Here is a 24670-nt window from a genome sequence, read left to right as displayed (position 1 = left end):
CCAAAGAGAGGAGGAAACAGGGAGATAGAGGTGGAAAAAAGAGAGAAGGGAAAAAAAGAGGGAGGTAAAGAGATACAGAAGCATAGATGGGGAGAGAAAGAGACAAAAAAGAAATGAAGAGAGACACGGAGTCACCAAGAGACAGAGGCCCACCAGAAAGGGGCAGGAGAGGGGGGTGCTGAGCCAGAGAGGAAGAGGTGGGTGGGCAGGCAGCTCCCCCAGGGCCCCTATTTTGCACCCACCCACAAGTCCTCTCCAGCCCTCCCAATTACAAGCAGGGAAACTGAGGTCAGCAGGCTGACCCCCCCACTCCAGGGCCCTGGCTGGGGTCCTTCATCAGCATTGTGCCCGATGGTCCACAGGGACCTGTGTCACCAGGTTAAAAAACAGAAATGGCTCAGGCCTTTTTTCCCCCCTTTCAGAAAATCCTAGGCCCAAATAAGGTGAGGGTTGTGCGGAGACTGATGAGTTGGCCACGGCCTCCCGAGCAAGCGAGTGGCGGCTGGCCCAGCCCGCCTGGTCTTGGGCCTCCTCCAAGACTCACCCCAGCAGCAGGGCGGTGCGCTCGGAGGCTATAAGGTCCTCCCTCCACCCAGGCTACTCACTTGCCAGCAGCCAAAGCTCAACTGCACACCTCTGCACCCACTCCCCAAGCCTAGCCATGGAGGCCATCAAGAAGAAGATGCAGATGCTCAAGCTGGACAAAGAGAATGCCATCGACCGGGCTGAGCAAGCAGAGTCAGAGAAGAAAGCGGCAGAGGAGCGGTGTAAGCAGGTGAGGTGCCTCCGCTGGGCTGCACCCGGCTTTCCAGTGCCCTCTCTGGTCTGGTTCCCAAGGAAGCAAGGCTGTGGGGCTCAGGATGGGGGTTAAGGAAACCTTGGAACCTCAGGGTTGGAGTGAGGACGGGTATTTGATATTTGACAAGAGTGGGAAGACTATTGTCTTCCTCAGAAGGGCCCCTGGAGTGGAGAAAAAAGGGTGACAGGACCCAGTCCCAAGAGAGTGTAGACAGAGAGGGACAAAGGGAGGGGCGAGAGAAGAGAGAGAGAGAGAGTGTGTGTGTGTGTCCAGGTCCAGATGGGACTGGGAGCGTGTGGGGAGTGTGCTGGCGGCAGGGTCAGCTACAATAGCTGCTGAGCAGCTGGGGTGTGGGATGGGTGAGATGTGTGAGTACTCGTCGGGGTTTCATCGTGAGCTGTGTGTACTAGACGGTGTGGCCAGAGGGACAGAATGCGTGAAAGTGCACCATGTGCATTCGAGCTGCTCTGTGTGTGTACATGTGTGTGTGTGGCTGCTGAGAGTTCAGGTGAAGGTCACGGGGAAAGCATGTGCATGGAGAGAGGGCCCATGGCTGGGGAGTGAATGTGAAGGAGTGGGCTGCCCTGGAGGCTGCGTGTGCTGTGGAGTCAGCACGGGCGTGTGCCTGGGGAGAGGCCAGTGGTGCGCTGGTGTGGAAGCAGGCGTGGCAGTAATGGAATGTGCCCTGTCTGGGCGTGTGCGCCAAGGTGAGGGTGACAGCAGGAGCGGTGTGTGCACGTCTGGGTGTGAGTCGGGATAGCAGTGGAGCTGCATCTCAGTGGCGGTGACCCCATGTCCAGGTCCAGATGGGACTGGGAGCTTGTGGGGATGTGGTGGGGCAGGATCAGCTGCAACCAGCTGCAATCAGCTGGGGGAGGGTCTGGGCACCAGGTTGGGCAGAGACTTGAGGGTGAACATGAGAATCCTGATGAATCCCTACATGCACGGGGGTGTCCCTGCTGTGAGTCTGGCTGGGGAAGGCAGAGATGCCCATGGTGAGCAAAGGTCTTAGACTCCAAGTTTTGGGGACAAGATCTTGGGAGACTCCCAAAACAGGGGAACATCAGGGAGCTAGTGAAGGGGCAGTAAGGCAGAGGCCTGCCCCGGGCAATGGCATCGGGCAGGACAGAAGCCAGTTGTGTTAGTCCAGGTGTCCTAAGCAGTAGGCGGAGGAAAGAGGGTCACTCTGGTCCACAGCTCTCTGCCCCCACAGGAATCATCCACAGGCACCCCACCAGGGTCCACACTGAGCCCGAAGGAGTAAAATCGCCTGGGTCTCAGATAAGCCCTAGTAGACACCCAGGGTGATGACAGGTGCCCAGCCCTGCCCAGCCCAGGCGCCAGGCCAGCTTGACAGGTAAAAGCACAGACTCTAAGTTCAGAATGACCCCATTCACGGCTTAGTCACTGAGCACCCTAGACCTAAAACCTTCACCTCTCAGTGACTCCACAAGAGTGAGAAGGGAAAGTGACAGCCTCCCTCATTGCTATGGCTGGACTCAGGGTGAAGGGTAGAGGAGCAATTGGAATCCTTGACCTGCTGCCTGGGCTGAGAAAGTGCTTGATAAGTGTGGAACTGTTTCCTGCTCCACCCCACTTCCGTTTGGGCCTCCCCATCCCCCTTTCCTGACTTTGCCCTAAGCACCTGTGACACTTACAGCAAGTAAGCCCCACCCCAGTGCTCCCTGTCAGAGACTCCCCTCCTCCCTTCCTGTGCCCAGCCCCTGCAAACAGACACCCATCCCCCATCTGGCCCTGGCCCAGAGCTGCCATTTCCATCCAGCAGTTAGCCCTCAGCAGGAGGGCCTTAGTTAGAGATTCAGAGAAAAGCAAATTTATGACTAATTTTCACTAAGGTGTGAATGACTGGTATTGCATAGCCCCCCCCAAGGCAGACACAAAAGAGGAGTCCTTAAACCTCCAGCCAGTTTTGTGCCCAAGGGGCAGGGACATTTTCCCAGTCTCCACTTGAATTTTCATTTCGTTCATTTTCCCTCCCCCCCCCCCCAAAAAAAACCACTCTCCTCATGGACTTAAACTTGAATGCAAGCTGGATGGTCTTCTAGCTTTGTGTCTCAGAGTGCATTGCTGCCCTTCTCTGAACCATCAGTGTTTTCATCTACGAAATGGGGACAAACATTGCCTTCTTATGGTTGGGCATGGAAGCCAAGATTCCAAAGATTCAAACCACAGCCCCGTGGGGCCCAAGAGCTAGTCCAGCTGGTAGAACAGAGGTAGAACAGAGGTAGAAGCTGTTGAGCGAATCCATTATGTGCTTTATGCTTCAGGATGCCAGAGAGCACGGGTCTCAGAGCCAGCCTGGTCCCAGGGACTCTGCAGCATAGTCTAGATTCTGGGCCCTATCTGCCCAGTATGGAAAGCCCTGTCTGCCCAGTATGGAAATGACCAGCCCGCCTGCTTCCTGCCCATTCCCTTCCCAGGGCAGTGACATCCGCCATTGCTGACATTTGCCTGCACATCCTGCCTCAACCCTGCCAGAAAGCCCATTTTTCAAAGACTAAGGTGTACCGTTCATGATCCTCCCAGCCATTTTACATGCAGGGAAGCTGAGGCCCAACAAAAACTCTGCAGAGCCAGGACAAGATTGTATCCCCCAGCAAGGGCCACATCCCAGCTTATGCTTTGTGCTTGGAATTCAAGCAGAGGGTAAAGAAACAGAATTGTGTGTGCCTTATTTATTGTGCAGGCTTGAGATCCTGCCCCCGAAGGGCTTGGGGCTGTTTGATTCATTCTACAAACTTCTCCCAGAGTTCCATGATGAGCATTGGGCCCAGCCCCATCTAGACCCTGCTGGGGTGACCTCAAGGATGACCTCAGCCCAGGCCTGACACCTGGGGAGCTCCAGTCTGGAGAGATCAGAGCCAAACTTGCAGGGACCCCCTGCTTTAGAGCCCAAGCCTGGGCAAGTGGGAAAGAGAGGACTGGATGGTACAGGAGAGTGTCAAGAGCTCTGTCCAGAGCAGCAGGGCAGCCCCCCAGGAAGAGGGTAACTCACCCTCAGGAAGAGGATCACTCATACTGGCTGAAGCTCAGCCAGGAAGGACATGTGGGCTGTGGGTACAGCATGGGTAGTGGTCAAACCAGCTTTGCAGTCAGAGTGACAAGGGTCCCAACGCCCTAAATGTGTGACCTGGGGTAAGACCCTCCTCATTCAGAGACTCTAAAATAAGGGGCTTCAGTGAGATGGTGTCAGTGAAATGGCATATTGTAACATTCTAACTGCTTCATAACTCCCCACACCTTATCCAATGTTTACTGTTCAAACATTGCAGAGAAAGACACCAAAACCACAATCCTCTTTCCACCCAAAAAGCCCAATGCTGCAGAACAGGCTCCTGCACTTTCATGTTAAGAGAGAACTGTGCCTGGCACAAAGTTGGCACCTCATAAACACTGAGCCCCAGAGAACTAGATGGAAGTCACGGACACTGGGTCACGCCAGTCTGGCTTGAAGGAAGCTGGCCCATTTTCTGTCAATTTCAAAAGCAGCTGCTGGGAGACTCAGAGACCACCATGCCAAACCGTTCTCAGGGTCGTACAGATGGGCTTTGGAACCAGGCTTCAGATTCACCCTGGAGGTGAAGGTCAGGCCTGCAGAACTGGACGCAGGTCTGGATCTCCTGCTCCTTCCTTTGGCTATGGACATCCTTGGGGTGCTTCTAGGGCCTTCAGACAGAATAACCGCCACCCCAACTCTCTGTGGCACCTAAGCAACTTTGGCCAACCCCCAAAACTATCCCTACCCTCCTCCATCTCTAACCACACTCAGCAGCTTCCCAGATGGGGCACTAGCATGTTTAAGAATCTACACTTTTAAGAACTTGAGTACACACACACTCACACAACACCTGGCACACTTTGCACATCATCTCCAGAGTAAGCATGTAACCCAGATAAGATTTAGGGCTTAATCTGGAAGCTGCAGGTGCAGCAGCTTTTACAACATGCTTTTGCAAAGGAAATAAGACCCAAGTCAGAGAGAGATGCAGGAAACAGGCCTGGCATGAGGAATGCTCGGAGGGTTTACATTCAGAAGAAATGGGCTCAAATCCTGTTGCTCTGTGCCCTGGGGGAATCACTTGGCCTTTCTGGGCCTCTTGCCATGGGAAAGAAACAGGAAAATGAGGGGGGCACAGTGGGCCTGCCTGCCTACTGTGGGTCACGAATAGGGTCGGGTCAAACCACCTGAGGCATAAATCAGATCAAGACAGGGGCCGGACATGATCACCCCAGCCCTTAGTGAGGAGGAAGGGAGGGAGCTTGGAGGGGAGGTGGAGGTTTCCTGAGTGGATCCTTGACTGGTGTGATAGGGGGCTGGAGATGGAGAGGTAAAGGGGTTTGTGGCTTGTATCCCATAGATTTGAGCGCACATAGTAGTGGTGTAAGGGGAGGCAAACTCAGGATAAAAGAAAACTAAAACTTGGGGGGACATAAGGGACATCTTCATTTAAATGGACAAGTCAAGTGTGGAGGAACTTAAAAGTGTAGTGGTAGTGTTCTTTGAGAAGTAACTCTTCTTGCCAAGCCCCCAAGGCATATATATGCAGGGTGGCTCTAACTCTTCAGAGCACTTTGAGAGAATGTCTAGAAATGACTTTGGCATTGGAGAGCCATGGCAGGTTCCAGGCAGGAAGAGGGAATCAATCACACCTAGAAAGTTTCCCTGGCAGCAAGCTGGAGGGAAGGGGCAGGCTGGGAGAAGGGGAAAATCCAGGCACAGACAATGAAGTTCCTCCTTTCTGCTTAACCCAGGGGAGGCTAAACCCCTGAAACTGGACGGCAAAACGGAATGTGCTTATGGGAAATCTGTGGGGACTTCAGTTTCCCAAAGTTGGAGTGAAAACTCCAGGAGTATTGGGGCCCCCCCCAAAAAAGATGAGCACAGCGTGTCCCAGGACAAGAGAAGGAAATGAAAGTCCTATTAACCGGTAGCATTCATGAGTGTGGTGCACAGTATTGTTATCCCTGTTTTACAGATGAGGAACTGAGGTCCAGAGAGAGGTGCACAGAGAACTCTCCTACTTGTCCGGGCCTCCCGGTCCTGCTTGGGGTGGGGGGACATACCTCCCAAGGTGATGCATCCTCCTCATCTGTCCCCAGGTGGAGGAGGAGCTGACGCACCTCCAGAAGAAACTGAAGGGGACAGAGGACGAGCTGGACAAATACTCTGAGAACCTGAAGGACACGCAGGAAAAACTAGAACTGACAGAGAAGAAAGCCTCAGATGTACGTGCGCAGTAAAGCGGGTGCCCGCGGCAGGGCCACGAGGGAACCCCTGGGCTGGGCGGGCAGTCAGCACCGGAGGAAGAGAAGGAGGAGGAGGAAGAACTGGAGGAGGAGGTGGCGCCTCCCGGTGCTTTCTCCAAATAAGTCCCGAAAGGGGCCCCTTCCAGCAGCTGTGGCCAGCGGTGCCGACGTCAGGCCCTCCCCCAGCGGTGCTGACGTCCGCCGCTTCGGGCCGGGTGACCTCATCGCCCCACGACGGCCGGGCCGGGGGCGGGGAGAGGCGGGGGCGGCCCCGGCGCTGGCAAAGGCTCGGGGGCTGGGGCGCGGCTGCTGCAGCTCTCGCCGGAGCCGAACCGAGCCGCGCTCCCGCCGCTGCCCGCCGCCCGCTGCGTGCGCCCCCGCGCCCCCGCGCCATGGCTGGCCTCAACTCCCTGGAGGCGGTGAAACGCAAGATCCAGGCCCTGCAGCAGCAAGCTGACGAGGCGGAGGACCGCGCTCAGGGCCTGCAACGGGAGCTGGACGGCGAGCGCGAGCGGCGCGAGAAAGTGAGAGCCCGCGCCCGGCCCCGCGCCGCCCGGGAGCGCCCTTCTTTCTCCCTTTCTCCTGCTGCCGTGCGCCCCCCACCCACCCCATCAGCCCGCCTTCGCGCCTCTCTCGCTGGGCCCGCGCCCGCACCGGCCACCGAAACCCCTTGCTCGCCTCCATCGTCCCTCCCCTGACCCGGGATGAGGGAGGGGGGCCTCAACTGGGTGGGGCGGGCCGGCCGCACGGGAAGTGGAGGGGGATGGGGCCTGGAGGGGTGCTCTCTCCCGGAGTGGGGCGGGGGTCTGGGGGGTTCGCCCAGCGCTCCGATTCGGGGCTGTAGCTCTGGCGCGGGCCGGGGGACGGTGGGGCTGGGGGGGCGAGACACCCCTGGAGCGGGAAGCGAGAGTGGAAACGTGGAATTTCCATTGTCTAGGGCTGGGCTGGCCGACACCGACTAGGGGGAGCATCGCACTTTCTCGCCTCCTCGGTTGCTTCCTAGCCCCAGCCGAACTTTCCCAGCTGTTCCCAGGGGCGCGGTGGCGGCGGCGGCGGCGGCGGCGACGTGTCTGCTCCAGGGTGGGGGGCGGGGAAGGGGGGGTGAGTGGGGGACGGAAGTTCAGTCTTGAGCCGCCGGCCTAGCCATCCTTCCCCAGTTAGTCTCTGAGGGATCCCGGGCCGAGGGACCCCGCCTTCCATCCTGCAGACCCTTGGAATGTTTGCGCGGGGCGCCCGACTCACGGTCCCTTAGTTTGCCTCCACCACGAGGCCAGAGGCAGATCTCGAGACCGAAAGAGGTGGGGACCTCACAGGCGGCTCCTTGCCCCCTCCCAACCCTCTTCTCCCCCAGCTCCTACCCCCGGAAAGGGGCAGATGGTGGGAACCCGGAGACCTAATCTCATCTCTCAGACCACTTGTTCTTAACCCCTAGGATCATGCAGCCCTGGCTCTAAAATCGAGATATTTAGCCCTAGGGGAGTTAAGGTCTTGGGAGTAAAACCTCCTGCTTGGCATCTAGCACATAGTGGATGTTCCATTCTTGGTGGGTTGGTTTGTGTTTGTTTGTTTTCTTATGCTCCTTCTACCCCCAGAAGCACTCATAGTCTTATGAGGAAAAGGGAGACAAATAATACTAATGGATGGGGGGCGGCTGGGGGAGGGGGGCTGTGGACTCTGTTTTGTTATAGGAGCAAGACAGGGGAGCAGCCAACCTGGGGCAGAGGCTTCAAGATGGAGGGTGAGGGGGTACCTATAAAATAGTTTGCTGGGACCAGCAATCTGACTGGGCAAAAACTCAGAGGCAAGCAAGTTGGGGAACCCCCTGGAAGGCCAGGATCTGTGAAAGCGGGAGCACTGGGACTCATAGTTGAGACCCCAGAAATGGAAAAGATACCTGGCTAGGCAGAATTCTGCAGCGACAGGTCTGTAGAAGAGCCTTGGCCTGAGTCGGAGTTTAATCCTATAAGGGCTGCTCTGGCCCAGGAACTCCGTGTAAGCCTCAAACAGTAGCTGGTTTGGCCTCTTTCACACAAGTAACCAGCATAACCCTCCCTCTGATCTCATCCCAAGTCATCTCACTGGAGGACAATTACTTCTGCATAAAAATGGCCCTCTGCCACCAGCCAGGGCTTGGGAGTGGGACAGGAAAGATGTTTTGGGAAAGGTTGTGACTTTTCAAAATTTTGATTTCCAGAGCATTCTCCTTTTTAGTCAGGAGGAGGAAAACTGAAGAAAGTGTAGAGAAACTGCACCCAGAACAGAGGGGTGGGGAGGAGGGTGCTTTCTCTTGTAGAGAAAGCCAAGAGCAGGCGTGTGGCAGACTTCTGAGGCTGTCTTCCGACAGCTGGTTTCATTTAGATTTTTGTGTGATTAACCGACATCTTCCTGTTCCTTTGCCACATGTATCTAGCTAGCCTCTTTTACCTTATAAGGGAAATCCTTTGTAGAATGTAGAGGCTTTGATTGCAGGAAGGGGTGGAGCCCAAAATGACTAGCAGTGACTAGCAGTTTTTCAAAAATACATATATTGTACATGTGTGCATAAATGCATGTGTTTTGGAGCTTTTTCGATTCCAGACAGTTGAATGTGTGCCAAAAACGTGCTTGTCAAGATTCAGAATTCCCTGCATAAGGAGTGACTTGGTTTTGTTTTTTCTGAATGATTTTAAAAATCAATTCCATGACTGCCTAATGGCTATGGGCTTTCTTTTTGAACTAATGGGAATGTTCTGGAAGTAGTGGTATTGACTGCATAATTTTGTAAATAGACTGCAAACAGTTGTCATGTGGGGGGGGGGGTTGGGAGGTGGTATAGAGGGGAAGCTATGGAAAGTAGATTCCTGGCTTCAGTTGCTAAAGGAGTTGAGTCCTGTCATTTACAAAAGAATAAAAGGTATATGTTCCTTGGGAGGAGCAGGTGACATTTCTTAAAATAGTCCATCAGTCTTTTTAGTGAATTCTCCAAATTGGTGATTTTGAGAAAGCTTGGACCAGAAACACCTTGGGAGTTTCCCTCCAACTGCTGCTAGAGCTTAAACTGAGAGTTCACTGTGTTTTGTAGTAGTTTTGGCCTCATTCTGTTACCCTATTTTTTGCTGTATAAACTAAGGGGTAGGGGAAGAAGTGGTTTCCCACAAATTTTTATAGCCTTCCCCAATTTTAAGATTCTTCAGTTTGTCTTGATGTGACAAAATCACTGTGGCTTTGCACTTCCCTCCTCCATGGAGCTCCATTTCACCAACTTAATATTCCTTCCAAAGTGTGATTGGTCTCAGCTCCCCTGCAGGATTCAGTGTGCATGTTCAGAAAGGGGAGGCCTTCAGTGGGGTTCGGGTGACCATATATGACTGCGACACTAAATCTCAATTGGGCCTCTCCATTTTCCCACCTATAACATGGATGAGATGGGCCAAAATGAAATGGGGTGAAATCTCAGTGGTAAGAACTGCCCTTTTGTGGGATGTCCCTTCAAGTACAGTCCTCATAGCTGAGTGAAGAAACCAGGCTTTCTCTTTTATCTTTCTTTTCCATCATCTCTCAGTCAGACTTAGTGAAGGACATTTTCCTCTCAGGCCTGCCCTGCCAGAACAACCACCAGTTATATGTACTGAGGACTCCATGGTCAACATTTAACTGAGGCTTCTATATTCTTGCATTGTCATCATTCAGGTGACTGGGTGAGCAAGGTCACCCATGGGCTTGCTCTCAGGAATCCCAATGAGAGGCCAGTGCTGGACTCTGGAACATATGGTGTTCTTGTCGCCTCCCTTTTGATTTGACTGTCCATCCTGTTTATCGTTGAGTGTCAGATATTCCCCTATGGTTTCAGAGAAACTCATGTGGAAAATTTATTCTCCAGACAAGAGTGTGTGAATTCCTTGCTGCCTGGTCTCCTGGGTGTGCTTTGGGGACATGGGTAGCTTGTAGGCTAAGGGAGAGGGTGCCATGTGACCGGGGGCTCCCACCACTGACTGGCTTGTTACTTAATCTGGCCGCACCTCTGACCTCCCCAGGCTGAAGGGGATGTGGCAGCTCTCAATCGACGCATCCAGCTGGTGGAGGAGGAGCTGGACAGGGCTCAGGAGCGCCTGGCCACAGCCCTGCAGAAGCTGGAGGAGGCAGAAAAGGCTGCCGATGAAAGTGAGAGGTAAGGAGGCTTCAAACTGGGTGGCCAAAGTGCTTGCTTCCAGGAAATGGGGGTGGTACTAGGACCCTCCCCCCACCCCACCCCCGCCGGGGCTAGAGTGAGAATAAATGAGGCCACATGGACTTGCATGTGTACACATGCGTGCAGATATGTGACAGCACCCTCTCTCTAGAAGCCACAGCACACTTTATCGATGTTCTAGACACATCTGTTTCCAGGGTGGTGTGAGATGTAGGTGGAGACAGATATGTGGAATGGTGCATGGTGCTGTCGGACACACCTTGGGCAGCTGTGTGGTCAGGCCCACAGTAGGGCTCTCCATCTACTAGAGCCAGCCGGTTCTCTGGCACACCTGAGCACGGGCTCTGGAACGCAGATGGTATAATTCACAAAAGCAGCCGCGCCATGGAGTACCCCTGAGTGCTCTGCGTGGCAGCAGCATGGGCCAGGCAAGTGGTCAATGTGCAGCCACCACATGGTTACTCCAGAATTCACCATTCACTGGCTTCTTGGTATGCTTTCCCCCAACGGGATCATTCTAAGTATGCTATTGTGATCATAAATTGGAGGTTACAAGCAAATGGGGAATGTTGGGGGTTCACTGAGAATTGTCCAAGAGGGAGATTCTTTGAGTCCAGTAGAACGAGGGGCTGTCTCCAGAGCACAAACTCCAGTGCAGTCTCTGCTTCAGGCATTTAATAGAGGGAGAGGGCAGTGGCTCAGCGCAGCCAGCATGAAGTTGGAGGGCCTGGCCGCCAGTTACTCAAGGCTGTCTAGATAGCTGCTGCCCATGTTCATAACCAGATCAGCAGAAGTGGCTGGATAGGGCCCTCCCTGGTGGCGCAATGGGTTAAAGTGCAGCACTATGCAGCTATCCACAGCCACTGCAACACAAGTTCAGTCCCCAGCCAGGATGCTGACTCACATGGCGCGGCAGACATCTCCTGTCCCCCTGCTGCTCCCCTAAGCAGTGTGTTTCAGTCAATATGCCTGTTCTACTCCCACTCTGTCTCTGGTGAATCCTCTCACTCCTCACCTCTGGCCTGTACCCCAGTTCTTGTACACATAAATAAATCTTAAAAAAAAAAAAAAGAAGTGGCTGGATGTCTGACTTCCAAGAACTCCTCACAGCAAATCCTGAAAGCCTAAGATCCCCCAGCTTCTGTTGGAAACAGATGTTTTGGTAAAAAGAATTCAATACTTGGGGTCCTCCCAGTGCACTTAACTGGTCTCGCAGGTCAGTTTCTTCTCTCCAGTGGCCTTTCTCTCTCTGCAGTGGGTTTTCCAAGCTTGCTCACATGCTGAGGGTAAGACCTTGTAGAAGTGTGCTGGGCACTTGGCAGCTGAGCATGGTAGTGACTGTCCAGATGGAAATATTTACTAGACAGCAAGGTATGTGGTGGTCTAGGCAGGCACTGCTACATAATCCTGGGTTGCCTCTTTGTCTGATTTACCCGGTCATCTCCACAGGCCAGAGAAAACTCATTTCAAGGCCTGCTGAGTTGTAGACTTCCAGCTGTCCCCAAGACACCTTCTGTTCCAGGTTGAATGTATCCACTTTAGCTTATTCCCTCATCCTCTTCACCACCTTGGCACCTGCCTATCACCTTCCCATGGCAAGATATCCATCTATAATTCTGGTTTGACACCCGCCAGGGATCCCCTGGCCTTTCAGCATGAAGCTGTCAGCATGTCATTTGGGCAACCAGCTTCTACTACAGTCACCGGTGTTCGCCCCTTCCTCTGGGGCACTCTTAGGCAGCACTCCCTCTGAAGGGTACCCCTCTGTTCTTCACTCGTTTGTGGACTTTTCTGAGAGGCATAAGCACCTCCTCCCTCACAGGCAGAATTTGTCACAGCTCTTCCAGACCCGACCGCCACGGTGGCCCAGCTCCTGATCATGTGGCTGGCACACCCTGTGCCATCTTCCTAGATGTCGCCACGGCGGCCCAGCTCCTGATCATGTGGCTGGCACACCCAGTGCCATCTTCCTAGATGTCGCCACGGTGGCCCAGCTCCTGATCATGTGGCTGGCACACCCTGTGCCGTCTTCCTAGATGTTGAGAAGCATCGTGGGACTAGTGGAGCACATATGCTGCAGCCAGACCACTGGGGTTTGAGGCCCAGCGCTGCCCCTTAGCAGATTCCTAATGTGGGCAAGTGGCTCGGCCTGTCAGCACCCATCTCTTCCTCTGTGAAATGGGCATAATATAGTGACTTCATAGGACAGCTGTGAAGTTTACGGCACTTAGCACAGTGCCAGCGTTTATGTGGTAAAGAGTGAGTTCTGTGGAGTCTGGTTCCTGGTAGACGTCAGAGAAGTGAGATGTGTGGTGAGGCAAAGTGTGCATGCAGAGCAATGACGCGGTTGCTCCTTGCAGAGGAATGAAGGTGATAGAAAACCGGGCCATGAAAGATGAAGAGAAGATGGAAATTCAGGAGATGCAGCTCAAAGAGGCCAAGCACATTGCTGAGGAGGCTGACCGTAAATACGAGGAGGTGAGTGGGGCTGGCAGATGCCAGCAGCAGGAAGCAGGGAGGAAATGGATCTGTGATAGGGAGGCCCATGGGACCGCCTAAAGGAAGCTCTTGGTTAGGTCAGCTGTCTTTCTGTGTCCGCATCCGTTTTTCCAGAGATGAACACTTGGCTGGGAGACGGAGTCTTCCCCAGTGCCAAAAAGTCCTGAGGAACTCTGTGACACCTGCTGAGGAAACCACCCAATGATGGCTTTCTATCCCGCAGCAGGGTGTCTTAGCAATTTGGCTAAAATTGGAAATTGTGGTTCTTAGCTGTGAACTTTCAGACCACAACCATCAGTCTTCCTCCTGCCTGCCTCCCAGGTGTCTCTCACCGGAAGGAGACAACTTAGATTTTCTCCATGACTATCTGAGATGAAGAAACAGTAGAAGACACGATGTTGTAGGTGGTCTGGGTGTAGCCTCAGTCTCTGTATAGAGGTGGGAGGGCACCCCGCTAGCCGTGGCTATTGGGGATCAAGATCTCAATCCTTTCTGTCTCTGCAGGTAGCTCGTAAACTGGTCATCCTGGAGGGTGAACTGGAGAGGGCAGAAGAGCGTGCTGAGGTGTCTGAACTGTGAGTGGCAGGGCTCAGCTCCTGGAGCAGAGCAGGAGGGTGGGCTGGGGTGGGCTTTATTGGGAATTGACTTTGAACTTGCAGGTCAGGTGTATAGGCCTCTAGGATCCAGTGCCGGAGCCTTCTCTGTGCCTGTCCACCTCCAGCCAAAAGTAGTCAGTTGTCTCATCAAAAAAATGGGTTTATTTGGTAACAACAAAAAGGCAGTTAGGGAAGTACAGTCTTAATGGCAAAACAAAAGTGCACTCCCCTAGCAAGCACTAAATAACCAAAGGGCCTCAGCTCCACATGCTGCCTTCCTCCTGGGTCTGGAAGAGTATCACTTCCTGTCAGAGATACAAGGCATGTTGGGTCTTGTAGTTTGCTGAGCGCATGCACGAGGGCTCTTCCAGCCTCTGACCTCATTTCAGTAGGATGTCTGTTCATTTTCATACCTCCATGACTAGCAAAGAGAGATGGCAACATTTTTTCTTACTGACCTGGGAGGTGCTGCCCACGTGTTGACTCTTCCCACAGGAATGTTGGGAAATAGAAATGAGACAAGCAGAAGCAGAAAAGCCCAGAAGTCTCACTGTCCCAGATAGGCTATTTTAGGAGGCTGTGCCTACCTCACAGAACCCTGACCAGTGGAAAGTGCACTGCCCTGCCAGTGTTTAAACACTTTGCCCCTGATGTCATTGTTTGGTCATGACACATTACAGGACAAAGGTGAGAAGCTTGATGAGAAACCCTGGAGCTCAAAAAATAAAACCCAAAATGTCTCCCCTTAGCCGGAGGTGAGGAATGCAGGTGAGGAATGCGGCTGCAGGAGCATCCTGCTGTGCTGATGAGATCTGGTTTCCTAAGTCCATCCCAACCTGGCTTCCTGGAGTGGCAATGCAAACTCTGCTCCTCCTGCTCCCAAGCGGGCTCATTCTTTTCTAGAATCAATCTCATCAATCAGATTTCACAAGACCCTGTGACCTCCCTGCTGGCAGAAACCCAGGAGTGCTCCCTAGGCCTTCCAGATACCGCTGGCCCAGCACGCCTTTGCCTGGCAGGACCGGGCTTCCATAAGTACAAGCACTAGACCTCAGAGAAAGCTATTAACATTTTTCTCCTGCATCCTCCTGGGGGCCCTAGGCAGTGTGGATTCCTCCTTTTTTAAATGTCTTTTAGAGGAACTGTGAAGGAGGATAAGACACAGATACCCTTTGTCTTTGCACAGAAAATGTGGTGACCTGGAAGAAGAACTCAAGAATGTCACCAACAACCTGAAATCACTCGAGGCAGCATCTGAAAAGGTTAGTGGTTGGCTTGAGTGAGAACTAACTGGCCAGTTACCTCTTTTCTTCCTGAGTTGCACAGGAATATGCTAGGGAATCAGGGCCGGGTCTGCTGTGCTCAGCAACCAGGGTTATGCATACACACAAAGAGGGGTCCAGTGGCCAGATTCTCCTCTTCTGCAGGGTTCTGCACATCCCCTATGAGGTAGAGATGGAATATGAGGTTGGTACCTGGTCAAGCCCCATTTAGGGAAACCTGAGTGTAGTTGTGTAAATACCAAACCCCACTGTCACCTAAATCCTGGTTCTTCAAGCAGCAGGTATCTGAAGCTGAATCACTCTCCAAAAAAGCTATGATAGGAGAAAACATTAGAAGCAACATAGACACTCCTCTGTGTCCTGTCCTGTCCAAACCCCTCAACTCAGGCTGTATTGAGCTTTAGTTTCAAAAATGTTCTGCACTCATGTGTCACTGTCCCATTCTTTGAACCTGCTACCCACTCAGCAGGCTCAAAGGGGTGACCATTCCTTGTCTCATTGTTTGATGACCTCCTGTCTTCTTAAATAGCTATTTAAATGACGCTTCAGAGAGGCCTTCCTTGACTGTCCACTTGGGTTAGATGTGTCTCAGCAGGGTGACTCCCTTCTTTTCCTATCATTGTATTTGATCACATCCATTGTAATCTCACTCAGTTAACTGCATGCTTTCCTTGCTGGATGTGGGCTTTGAGCACAGCTACCCAGTGTTTTTTAGAGCTGTCACTAGTGCCAGTGTTGTGACTTGTACAAAAGGATATTTAGTAAGTGTGGCCCATGTGTACGTGCCAGAGGCTGCCAGGGCTGTGGGAATGATGTTTGCAGTCATACAGTGCCTGCTTTTGAAGAGCTGAGTCCATTGGAGTAGAAATGCAGAGTGAATGGAAGTGATCGGGTTTTTCGCCCTCCCACCATTAGCATAGGTTGACACCTATGGGCTTACACACATGCCTGGCGCGTGGTGTGGTGTGGTGTGGGCATGCGTAATGGACACACCTGAGCCAGAGACTGAGCATATGAGAGCAGCATCACGGAGCTCAGCGGTAGGGGACTGTGCAGTGGGGTGCAGCAGGGACCAGCGAAGGACCATGAGGGAGCACCTGAAAGTCTAGAAAGAGTGAAGATTACCTGGGGGCTAGGAGGCCCCCCCAGACTCCTAGGCTCCCAGCCTCCCCACCTGCCTCACGATAAATGGTGTAGAAAGGTAAGTAAAAGCCTGAAAAGGGGGCAATCCCTGGTGGCGCAGCGGGTTAAAGCACAGCACTAAGCAGCTAAAGTCACTTCAGCATGAGTTCGATCCCCGCCCCAGAGGTGACCCACATGGCTGGGCAGACCTCTCCTGACCCGCCCTCTGGTCCCCTCAGCAGTGTACTTCGTCAGTTACCTGTTCTGCTCCCCGCTCTGTCTCTGGTGAATCCACTCACCATCCCTGCACCTCTGGCCTGTACCTCAGTTCTGTATGCACAAATAAATAAATCTTTAAAAAAAAAAAAAAAACCTGGAAAAGCCACTGAGGGCTCCAGGACTCACTTTTCCCATCTGCCCTGATCGTAGAAAACCTGCTCTGTGCACTACAGGAAGTCAACTGACAGTGTAACAGAGTGTGCTGGGACTTCAACAGAGAGACCTTGGAAAATTGGGACAGGTGTCATGGGAGGTGTAGAGCATGGCGATAGCCAGGAGCTCAAATTCCTGTTACTTTCTAGGTGTGGCTTGGTCCATTCATTGCCATGCGGCTCTCAGCAAATTACTTAATCTCTCTGTGACTCTACATTCATCTGTAAAATGGGATGGAGGATGTCTGGTGAAACAGCAAGCAGTTAATGCAGGCCAAAATTCATCTCAGTTCAGCCTTGAAAGACGTCATTTTTGGTCAATAATAATGGAGAAAGGATGCCCCTTCCATGCAAGGGGCATCAGTCATAGTTCAGGGTTGGGAGCCCAGAAGTACACAGAATATATTTGGGAAGTGGCCAGCCCCTTGAGGAAGTTGGTGGGAAGTGCAGCTGGAGACAGAGATGAGGCCAGCTACTGTGAAAAGCCTTAAACAAGGTACGACTCCTTCAGTCTTCTGCTCCATCATCGCCTTTTATCTCAAATTAGCCTGCTCTGTTCGTCAGGCGAAAACCATCCCAGCGGGCACACCCATTGTCTCAGCTTCACATGCATTTCTTGTGCCTGGAAAGATGCCTGAGTCTCCTTTGCCTCTTAAGCATGCTGACAGCATTCAAGCCCAGACACTGCCCCAAGAAGGGGGAACTTGCATACTTTTGTGCTTTTTTTTTTTTCCTCATTTTTAAAGCATTGTTTTGGTTTTTCCCACAGTATTCTGAAAAGGAGGACAAATATGAAGAAGAAATTAAACTTCTTTCTGACAAACTGAAAGAGGTGAGTTTGATCCCACCACCCAGCTAGTTGCTTTGAGGTTTCTCAGGACCAGACTTGAAGCAACAGTGACACCTTCTTCTTTTCTAGGCTGAGACCCGTGCCGAATTTGCAGAGAGAACAGTTGCAAAACTGGAAAAGACAATTGATGACCTGGAAGGTATGAAACTACTACATAATTACGTTTGCTCTGCCTCCCCAGAGCTGACACCCCCACAGACAGTTAGAGGATGTCTGTTAAAGGGGTTGAATGGGCTTCATTCGCCTTGGGAAAATGAAATGCAGAAATGATGTCACATCTGGAAGTCTGGAACACTAGAATAGGACAGTACAAATAGATTCAGACTTGGGTTGCCATTTTTCAAGAAGTAAAATACCTCTGCTAAATAGCCCCTCGTGTGAGTACAGAGAGCCAAATTGGGCTGATTTTTTTTTTAGGTCTTTAGAATTTCTTTGAATTTGCTCATTTTTGAGATGTCTTGCATGTTTTAAATACCTTGCATTTTTTACAGAAGCTCTCTCCCAGAGAGCCCAAAGCTTATCAGAATGTGAGAAAACAGAAATAGAATGTGAAGATCTGAGTAAAGACTCCAGTCTATAAGCCTGGTGCCCACACATCCCAAAACTTGTTCAGTAATTCCAACTTTAAAAATACTGTCCTGTGTTCTTTATATAATAATCCCTAAATTCCAGAATTCTGGGGTTCAAACAGAATCTCCCAAACTGCCTATCCCACCAAGAAAGGGAGCATAATTCATCCCACAGACCACGCACCTTAGTTTTTTGTTTGGAAAACAAGGGTTCCATGTAAGGGGAAATGCCCCATTCCAAAGTATAACCTTTGGGCCGGGTGACATCACTGAGTCCGAAATAACCTGGCGTTGGCAGCAGGAGCTTGGTGGGAAGAAGCCCTTGTCGCCATTCTTTTAAACATTCATGTGACTAATTCCCTGCAGAACCTCAAACCACTCAGAAATCATTTTTTGTTTTCTCACTCATTGTACTTTCTCCTACTTCATGCTTTGTTTCCTCACCTTTTTCCCCTGCTTTTCATTGCTCGTCTGTGACAGTCCATTCCAATCCTCTCATTCTGTCGCCTCTGCCCCTTCTGAACTCTGCCCGGGGAGTGCCACACTATAGATGAGCTCTATGCTCAGAAGCTCAAGTACAAAGCTATCAGCGAGGAACTGGATCATGCTCTCAACATGACCTCTCTCTAAGAGGCAGATGGGTGCTGCCCTCTGTCCCAGCCTGCTTATTGTGGTGGGGGCCGTCTAGAAGCTCCAGTTTCCAGCTTCCTGGTTTGATCTTTTAAGCCTTCCCCAGCTATAGCTGTGCCTGTGCAAATGGAATAAAGATAGGCAGTCCTCATCCTCATGCCTTCCCACTTTTTCTCTACTTACCACTTTTGAGCCATAGCTCTAATGCCCTTTACTGTGGCTGTGACTGAAAGTGGGTGATTCAAATGAAGAGTTCATTTCAAAATGAAAATTATGCACACAATCTTTTTCTGATGATGTGAAAATAATATGGCCTGAGCTCTCAAACATGGTGTTAACGTGCTTCTACAATAGAAATCATTTTGAATGCAGGACCCTCTAGCCTCTTAAGCGGTTTAATGGAGTCATCAGGACTTGCAAATAAGACACTGGCGGGCTTGTGTCTAAAGAGATGCATGGGGCTGGATCTATAATTCAGGTAGTGGCAGTGGCATTTTTGTCTCCCCGTTCACATCTCTTTTCTCTCTGTTATACTCTGAGAGTGTGCCTGGGATTCTGTGGGCCTGCATTATTCATGGAACATCTATCCAGCTCCCAGTCTTGGGGAGGATGTTCACCAGTAAAGCTCACCTCTATACCTTGCCCTTCAAAAACAACCAGACACAGAACTAAAGAGCAGCTCACCAGTGAGAAAATGAAGTGACATGATTCTTTCCTGAGTTCTAAACAAAGCTGCCTGTCACGGTAACTTCTACCCCACCTTGTACTTGAATTAAAGCATTGCTTTGGTTGCATAAGAACACATAAAATTGACCTGTGGGTGTTAAAAGGTCATACTTCAGTGGCCAAAAGCCCACTTGAATTTTTCTAATTCAAGTTTCAAAGTTTCTCCACTTCTCCCTTGCACCCAACAACCACCTCAAATTGCCCCAGTAACTCTGACATTTTCACATCCATCTTCCAGACTGCCTCTTAAACCTGGAAATGGATTTAAAATCTCCAGTTTATTTTATCCAAGCGGGGGCTTTTGTCTCAATTCCTCTTCATAGTCATTTTTCCAAAGCACCCTCTCTAAAACCACCCATAATCTTGCACCCCCTTCCTCTTCATGTTCCTGTCATCTACCTGAACTTGTACATAAGCCCTCCCCTCACACACTGCCACATATATGCCTTTAGAAAGATGACAGACTGTATAGGAGCGAGTGTTTCTCTTTACCCTCTGTTCTGAATTTTTTCCAGAAGTGTATAATCTGCACCCTTTGAAATAACGGCAGCTCTACATAGCCAGTCATTCTGCCTCACTGAGCAAATAAGTGGAACTTTATTTATAGATATTAGCATTATCAATCCACGACTACCTGGTGACAGTCGATGGGCCTGTCACAATTCTCAGGGCAGCTAACACTTTGAGGGAGTTAGTTTATCTCAGACCTGATAACACAGGGACTCCAAGTGACAAGGTGAGATGAGGTCAGGAATTGTTGTTGGGAGGTCTGGGGTTGGATCCTAGCCCTACCACTTGGCAGTGCAACATCACACTCTTAGCTGTTCTGCAAATTACAAGTAATATCTCAGTTATTGCAAGGATTCAATGAGGTAAAACAGAAATTGGTCCACACATAGTAGGCATTCAATTGCCATATGGTCAATGAGACTGGACAGGCTAAGATCACCTCCCAGATCATGGGAGGTTTATTTATTTATGTTTACAATACTGGGGTATAGGCCAGAGGTTCAGGAGCAATGAGAGAATTCACCAGAGACACAGCGGGAAGCAGAACAGGCAGACTGATGAAGTACACTGCTAAGGGGAGCAGTGGGCAGGCACTACCAGGGAGTGCCGTAGTCACTTAACTTTCAGTGTCTTGTCAAATGAAAAGTTCAGTAGCTGAAGTTGACAGCCTAATAATCTTTTATTTTCCTGAAAGTTTCCAATTTGATCATATCACATTTTATGAGCATTTTGCTTCCTCCAATATTTCAGTGAGTCTTAGACTGATTCCTCATTGGCCATTATGCATTATTCTTTCTGGTGCTTCTGTCATGCATGGTTCTAAATGGTATCTTGGTTATTTTTTGTTTTTTCTTATTTTTTTTTAGTTTGTTTCATTAACTCAGACACTTAATAATGTACCCTGTAGTCTCACTGAACTTTCAGCAGTTACATTTACTGGGATTTGACTACATTACTGTGGATACAAAGACACAATGACACAATTATACTTAGAATTTAAATAGCCATTCCCAGAAGCTCAAAAGGAAAGATTGCTTTACAGGGTTATTCTCTTACCAGAGACTCAAGGACTAATTACTGGCACTCGGGGATAATGTATTAAGTCACCCATATGTAGGACCAAAATTTTTTGTCAGTGTAGCACTTCATAGGACCTGAAGCATTTCTCATGTTCCTCATGATAATCCCATAGGTACTGTTAGCCTTATTTGACAGATGGGGAAACTAAGACCTACAACGATATAGGTGGATAACTTCAGTGGCTTACTCTGAATTTCTTGTTGCCAGATTTAGCAAGTTAAAGGATGCTCAGTGAAATGTGAGTTTCAAATAGTCAATGAATAATGTTTAAGCATATCAGTGCAACATTTGAGATGTAGTTACATTTAAGTATAGTTTTTCTGAAACTGAAATTTAACTGAGCACCCTTCATTTTATCTTGCTACTATGTTTGATTCTCAAAATAATTGCTCTGTGCTATCTCACAATGGTCTGGGTAATGAAAATGTAAACTACTTTATCTGCTATCACTTTGATTCTGTCAGTTAGAGTTTAGAAACCCTTGCTTTTTTTTTTTTCCTTTAACAAAGATGTATATTAATTTATTTTTTCCCCCACTCTTAATCCTCACCAGAAAAACTTGCCCAGGCCAAAGAAGAGAATGTGGGCTTACATCAGACACTGGATCAGACACTAAATGAACTTAACTGTATATAATCAAAACAGAAGAGTCTTCTTCCAGCAGAATCTCCAGAACTCTTGTGTCTTTCTCTTCTCTTGTAAGAAGTTTCTTTTGTTATTGCATCTTCGCTTTGCTGGAAATGTCAAGCAAATTATGAATACATGGCCAAATATTTTGTATCAGAGAAGCTTTGGGCACCAGTTAAATTGAATTCCTTTCTTTTTTTCAAATAGCACCAGCTTTTTCAGCTCTATTTTTATCCTCAAGTTGCATGTATTCCTAAGGTAGGCAGGGTATTTCATATTTAACATATTTTCATAAGACTGAGGGCATTTGGTTCCTGGGAGAATAGACAACCCCACACTTTCAAAATACAAACTCCAATATCTAGTCATGGGTCATCTTCTTAAAAACTAAAAAATGTAGCCTTCTATTTGGTCATAGTACAGGACATTAGGGACCATCACAATAAAGTAGGTGGGAATATTTCATTTAGAGAAAAAAAAAAAGGTTCCAGTGCCTATTGAGCAAGATCAGAAACCACAGATTAAATTAATCATCTTGGCTCTTTTCCACACTCCACCATATAGAACAAACATCCTTTGAGCAGTCCACATAAGAATGCTTGGGAAATGGCAATCATCATAATCACCCAGATATTTTCAGGGTAGATCCTGACCATGATTTTCTACATTTCTTTCATTCTAAAGAAGCAGGCATTTTGTTCCAATAATGACCCATGCTTGTCTGCTCTAGTGCCATCCACTCAGCAGGAATAGTAGCATTCAGTCCTATTCAGGGAAGCAAAGTTGAAAAGACTGCCAGCCATCAATAATTGAGCAAGAGTGTTTTTCTATTAAAATCTATTGGCCAGCAGGGGCCTCTCTTGCAGCAGAGTATGGCAAACTGGAGATTTATCCAAGGATTTAATTCCTTCTACAGGACCAAGTTAGTGAATGAACAAGAAACTCCTGACTAAACTGGATATGGAGTAATTTATAGACAAGGCTGCACACTCTGGCTTTGTTTTATTTCTGCTTCCTCAGTTAACATCTCAACACTGAAACATTCCACATTCCCCAGTAGTGTGGGGGCCAACTCAAGTTTACAACTGACTAAAAATCACCCTGCTTCTCTAGCTTACTCGAATCCTCTGCCCCCTCACGCCTATTTATTAAGCATCACACTACCCAGGAGATACACTAGCAAATTGTGCAATTAAATAAAACCTACACTTTCGTTTAGATTCTTGCAACTGTATCATATGTAATAGTATCACTTTTTCTACATTTTGGTCAAATAAATTTTTACATAAACTGTAATTTGTGTGTATTTTACAATGTTTGTGGACAGGGATAACTGCCAAGAACATAGCAAGGTCTATTTATTTGCTTTATAACGTAACATCTTGCTATAAAGATCATGACCATCACACATTTACTTTTGTAATACAAAAGCTCTCCTGTCCTTTATTATCACAGTAGGTTGTAAAGGATGAGTATGTGGTCCCCACTCCTTGAGTCAGGAAAGCACAAGTCCTACTGCATAAAACTCTTATTTGTTGCATATAGAAAGAAAAAGAAGTTGAAAAGTAGACTGGGTCCTCACTGATGAGAACATGAACATAATCTGGTCAGGAATGAAAAGCCACCAAAGACTACAGTAATAATAACTCAAAATAATTTATTAAGGAAATCCACTGAGCATTTTTAAGACTGGAAAGGGGAAGATGAGTCAGTAAGACCAGTTAGGAAGGTGTTTCCATAATCCAGGACAGTACTTGCCATGGAATAAGAAGGAAGAAATTATCTGAATATACAATCTTTTGTTGCCAAATGCAATTAAAATTTCTTCATATTCAATCTTACCTGATTGGAGTTTGCTTAGATGGCAGATGCAGAGAATGTAAACAGGGTATATAATCCATCCCATCTAACCCCCTCTGCCCCACCATTAATAAAGTCTCTTCTTTCTCTCTTCCCCACACCCTTGGGCTAGAATCTAATCTCCAGATACTGTTTTAGTCATCCTTGTGGATGTAACACGTGATCTGGCTTTGTTAAACTGACCGGTCTAAGCATTAGGGGGGTTCCCAGCCCAGTGTAATACACGTAGAACTGAGGTGAGATTATGATCAGATTGTGAAGACTTTATCCTATCCTAATAGCAAGAGTGAATACTAAATAAATATTTTATAATAAACACTAGGAATGGGAAGGCACAATTCAAGAGCTATTTAGAACTCCCTTAACCATGATGGGTTTCACTCAGATAGCAATCCAGGGCAAGCTAGTTCAGATGAGTTCAGAGGGTGGCTGGACTAAAGAGTCTCTTAAATAGTGAGAACCACTAGAGTGGAGATAATAGTAGCCATAGGAGTGAATGAGATCAACAGGAAAGTGAGAACAAATAAAGAAAACCATGAACGCTAACATTTAGGGTATAGCAAAAACCAAAGAGTTTGCAGTGGAATTTGAGAAGTGCCCATAAGGGAGATGTAGGTGGTAGAAGACAAGAGACGAATAAAATGAGGGTACCAGAAAAAAACAACTGTCAGAGAAAGTGGTCAGTCACGTGAAATAATAGATTGATCAGTGGCTGTGAGTGAAGCGTTTCCCAAACCAGGGTTAGATGAGCAGAAGAATGAAAAGTAAAAGGGATAGGAGGTCGGGATCACCTTTTGGAAGCTATTTGGGCCAGTCTCAAGGCCTTTCTGATGCTCCCAGGTGACACAATGGGAGGTGGTTTGGCGCATCTCTGAGAAGCAGAAACAGAATGATCAAGACATTGGCCTCCCAGGCTTGTCGGTATAAGATCCAAAACCAACTTCCTACTTCAGCACCTGGACAGTAACTTCACCTCTCTGACATAGACTTTCTCATCATAAAACTGTTGGAAAACAGAAATACCTACGCCGGTGGGTTGGTACGGGGATTAAATATATTTTTTAAAGTGTTGACATCACTGTCGGGCGCGAAGTCAATGCTCCTGATCCTCACTTTCCTAACTCCATTGGTGAGTTGTGAGTCTCCAAGCGCACCTCAGACACCTGCCTGGATGTGGGCTGGGGCTGTCCATCGCAGAGGGTGGCACCTTGAGGCAAAGAGTGGCTCAAGCAAGCCTTCAGGTTCGCAGAAGTGTCCCAAAGAGAAAGACGCTGAGTGCCTGGTCTTTGCTTGTGGGGGCCTAGGTACCTAAGGACGCCTCCTGATCAGTACAAAAAGCCCGGGGCAGGTCTTCTTGGGGACCTCGCTTCGAATATGACGTTCGCGCTTATTCTTCCGTCCTCTCTGGCTCCCTTTGGTCAGATGCCAAGGTCTCAAGACACCCCCATAATTGCCACCGTCCTTTCCCGCGCTCTTACAGTACTCTGCGCCTGCGCGGGCCCCAAAGGTGCGCGCCCTCTGCATTGGCCATCCTCTCCTTGCGCGTGCGCAAGAATCTCAACCCCGCCTACCAGTCACCACACCCCCTTTCCCTGCCTCCGGCTGCCGGCGCGAGGGCAGAGGGCGACGCTCTCCTCCCTTCCCCTCCCATC

At 49.4% G+C, this 24670-nt stretch overlaps 1 protein-coding gene across 3 annotated transcripts; it reads left to right on the top strand.

Annotated features, from left to right (window-relative positions):
- Nucleotides 1-659: 659 nt before the first annotated feature.
- Nucleotides 660-22908, top strand: TPM4 (tropomyosin 4). Of its 3 annotated transcripts, XM_004688659.2 has the most exons (9): nucleotides 660-775; nucleotides 5921-6046; nucleotides 10081-10214; nucleotides 12596-12713; nucleotides 13239-13309; nucleotides 14517-14592; nucleotides 16936-16998; nucleotides 17086-17155; nucleotides 21085-22908. In XM_004688659.2, exons 1-9 carry the CDS (start codon nucleotides 662-664, stop codon nucleotides 21165-21167), a joined length of 855 nt encoding a protein of 284 aa, XP_004688716.1. In that variant the 5' UTR covers nucleotides 660-661; the 3' UTR covers nucleotides 21168-22908. The 3 variants fall into 3 exon arrangements, with proteins under 3 accessions (XP_004688716.1, XP_004688718.1, XP_004688719.1); XM_004688661.2 differs by lacking the exons at nucleotides 660-775; nucleotides 5921-6046 and adding an exon at nucleotides 6338-6591 and having other exon boundaries at nucleotides 21085-22472; XM_004688662.2 differs by lacking the exons at nucleotides 660-775; nucleotides 5921-6046; nucleotides 21085-22908 and adding exons at nucleotides 6378-6591; nucleotides 18136-18243.
- Nucleotides 22909-24670: the final 1762 nt, after the last annotated feature.

This window comes from Condylura cristata, unplaced genomic scaffold (genome assembly GCF_000260355.1).
Source record: "Condylura cristata isolate star-nosed mole 26May11 unplaced genomic scaffold, ConCri1.0 scaffold00024, whole genome shotgun sequence".
Taxonomy (NCBI): Eukaryota; Metazoa; Chordata; class Mammalia; order Eulipotyphla; family Talpidae; genus Condylura; species Condylura cristata.
The sequence above is the reverse complement of the archived record's forward strand: the minus strand, read 5'-3'. Positions and strand labels throughout refer to the sequence as shown.

Excerpts from the sequence above, each read along its gene's own strand:
- TPM4 (XM_004688659.2), top strand. The coding sequence starts at position 662 with ATGGAGGCCATCAAGAAGAAGATGCAGATGCTCAAGCTGGACAAAGAG. Across the intron at positions 14,593-16,935 it reads TCGAGGCAGCATCTGAAAAG|TATTCTGAAAAGGAGGACAA; the intron begins GTTAGTGGTTGG and ends TTTTTCCCACAG. Across the intron at positions 17,156-21,084 it reads GACAATTGATGACCTGGAAG|AAAAACTTGCCCAGGCCAAA; the intron begins GTATGAAACTAC and ends AATCCTCACCAG.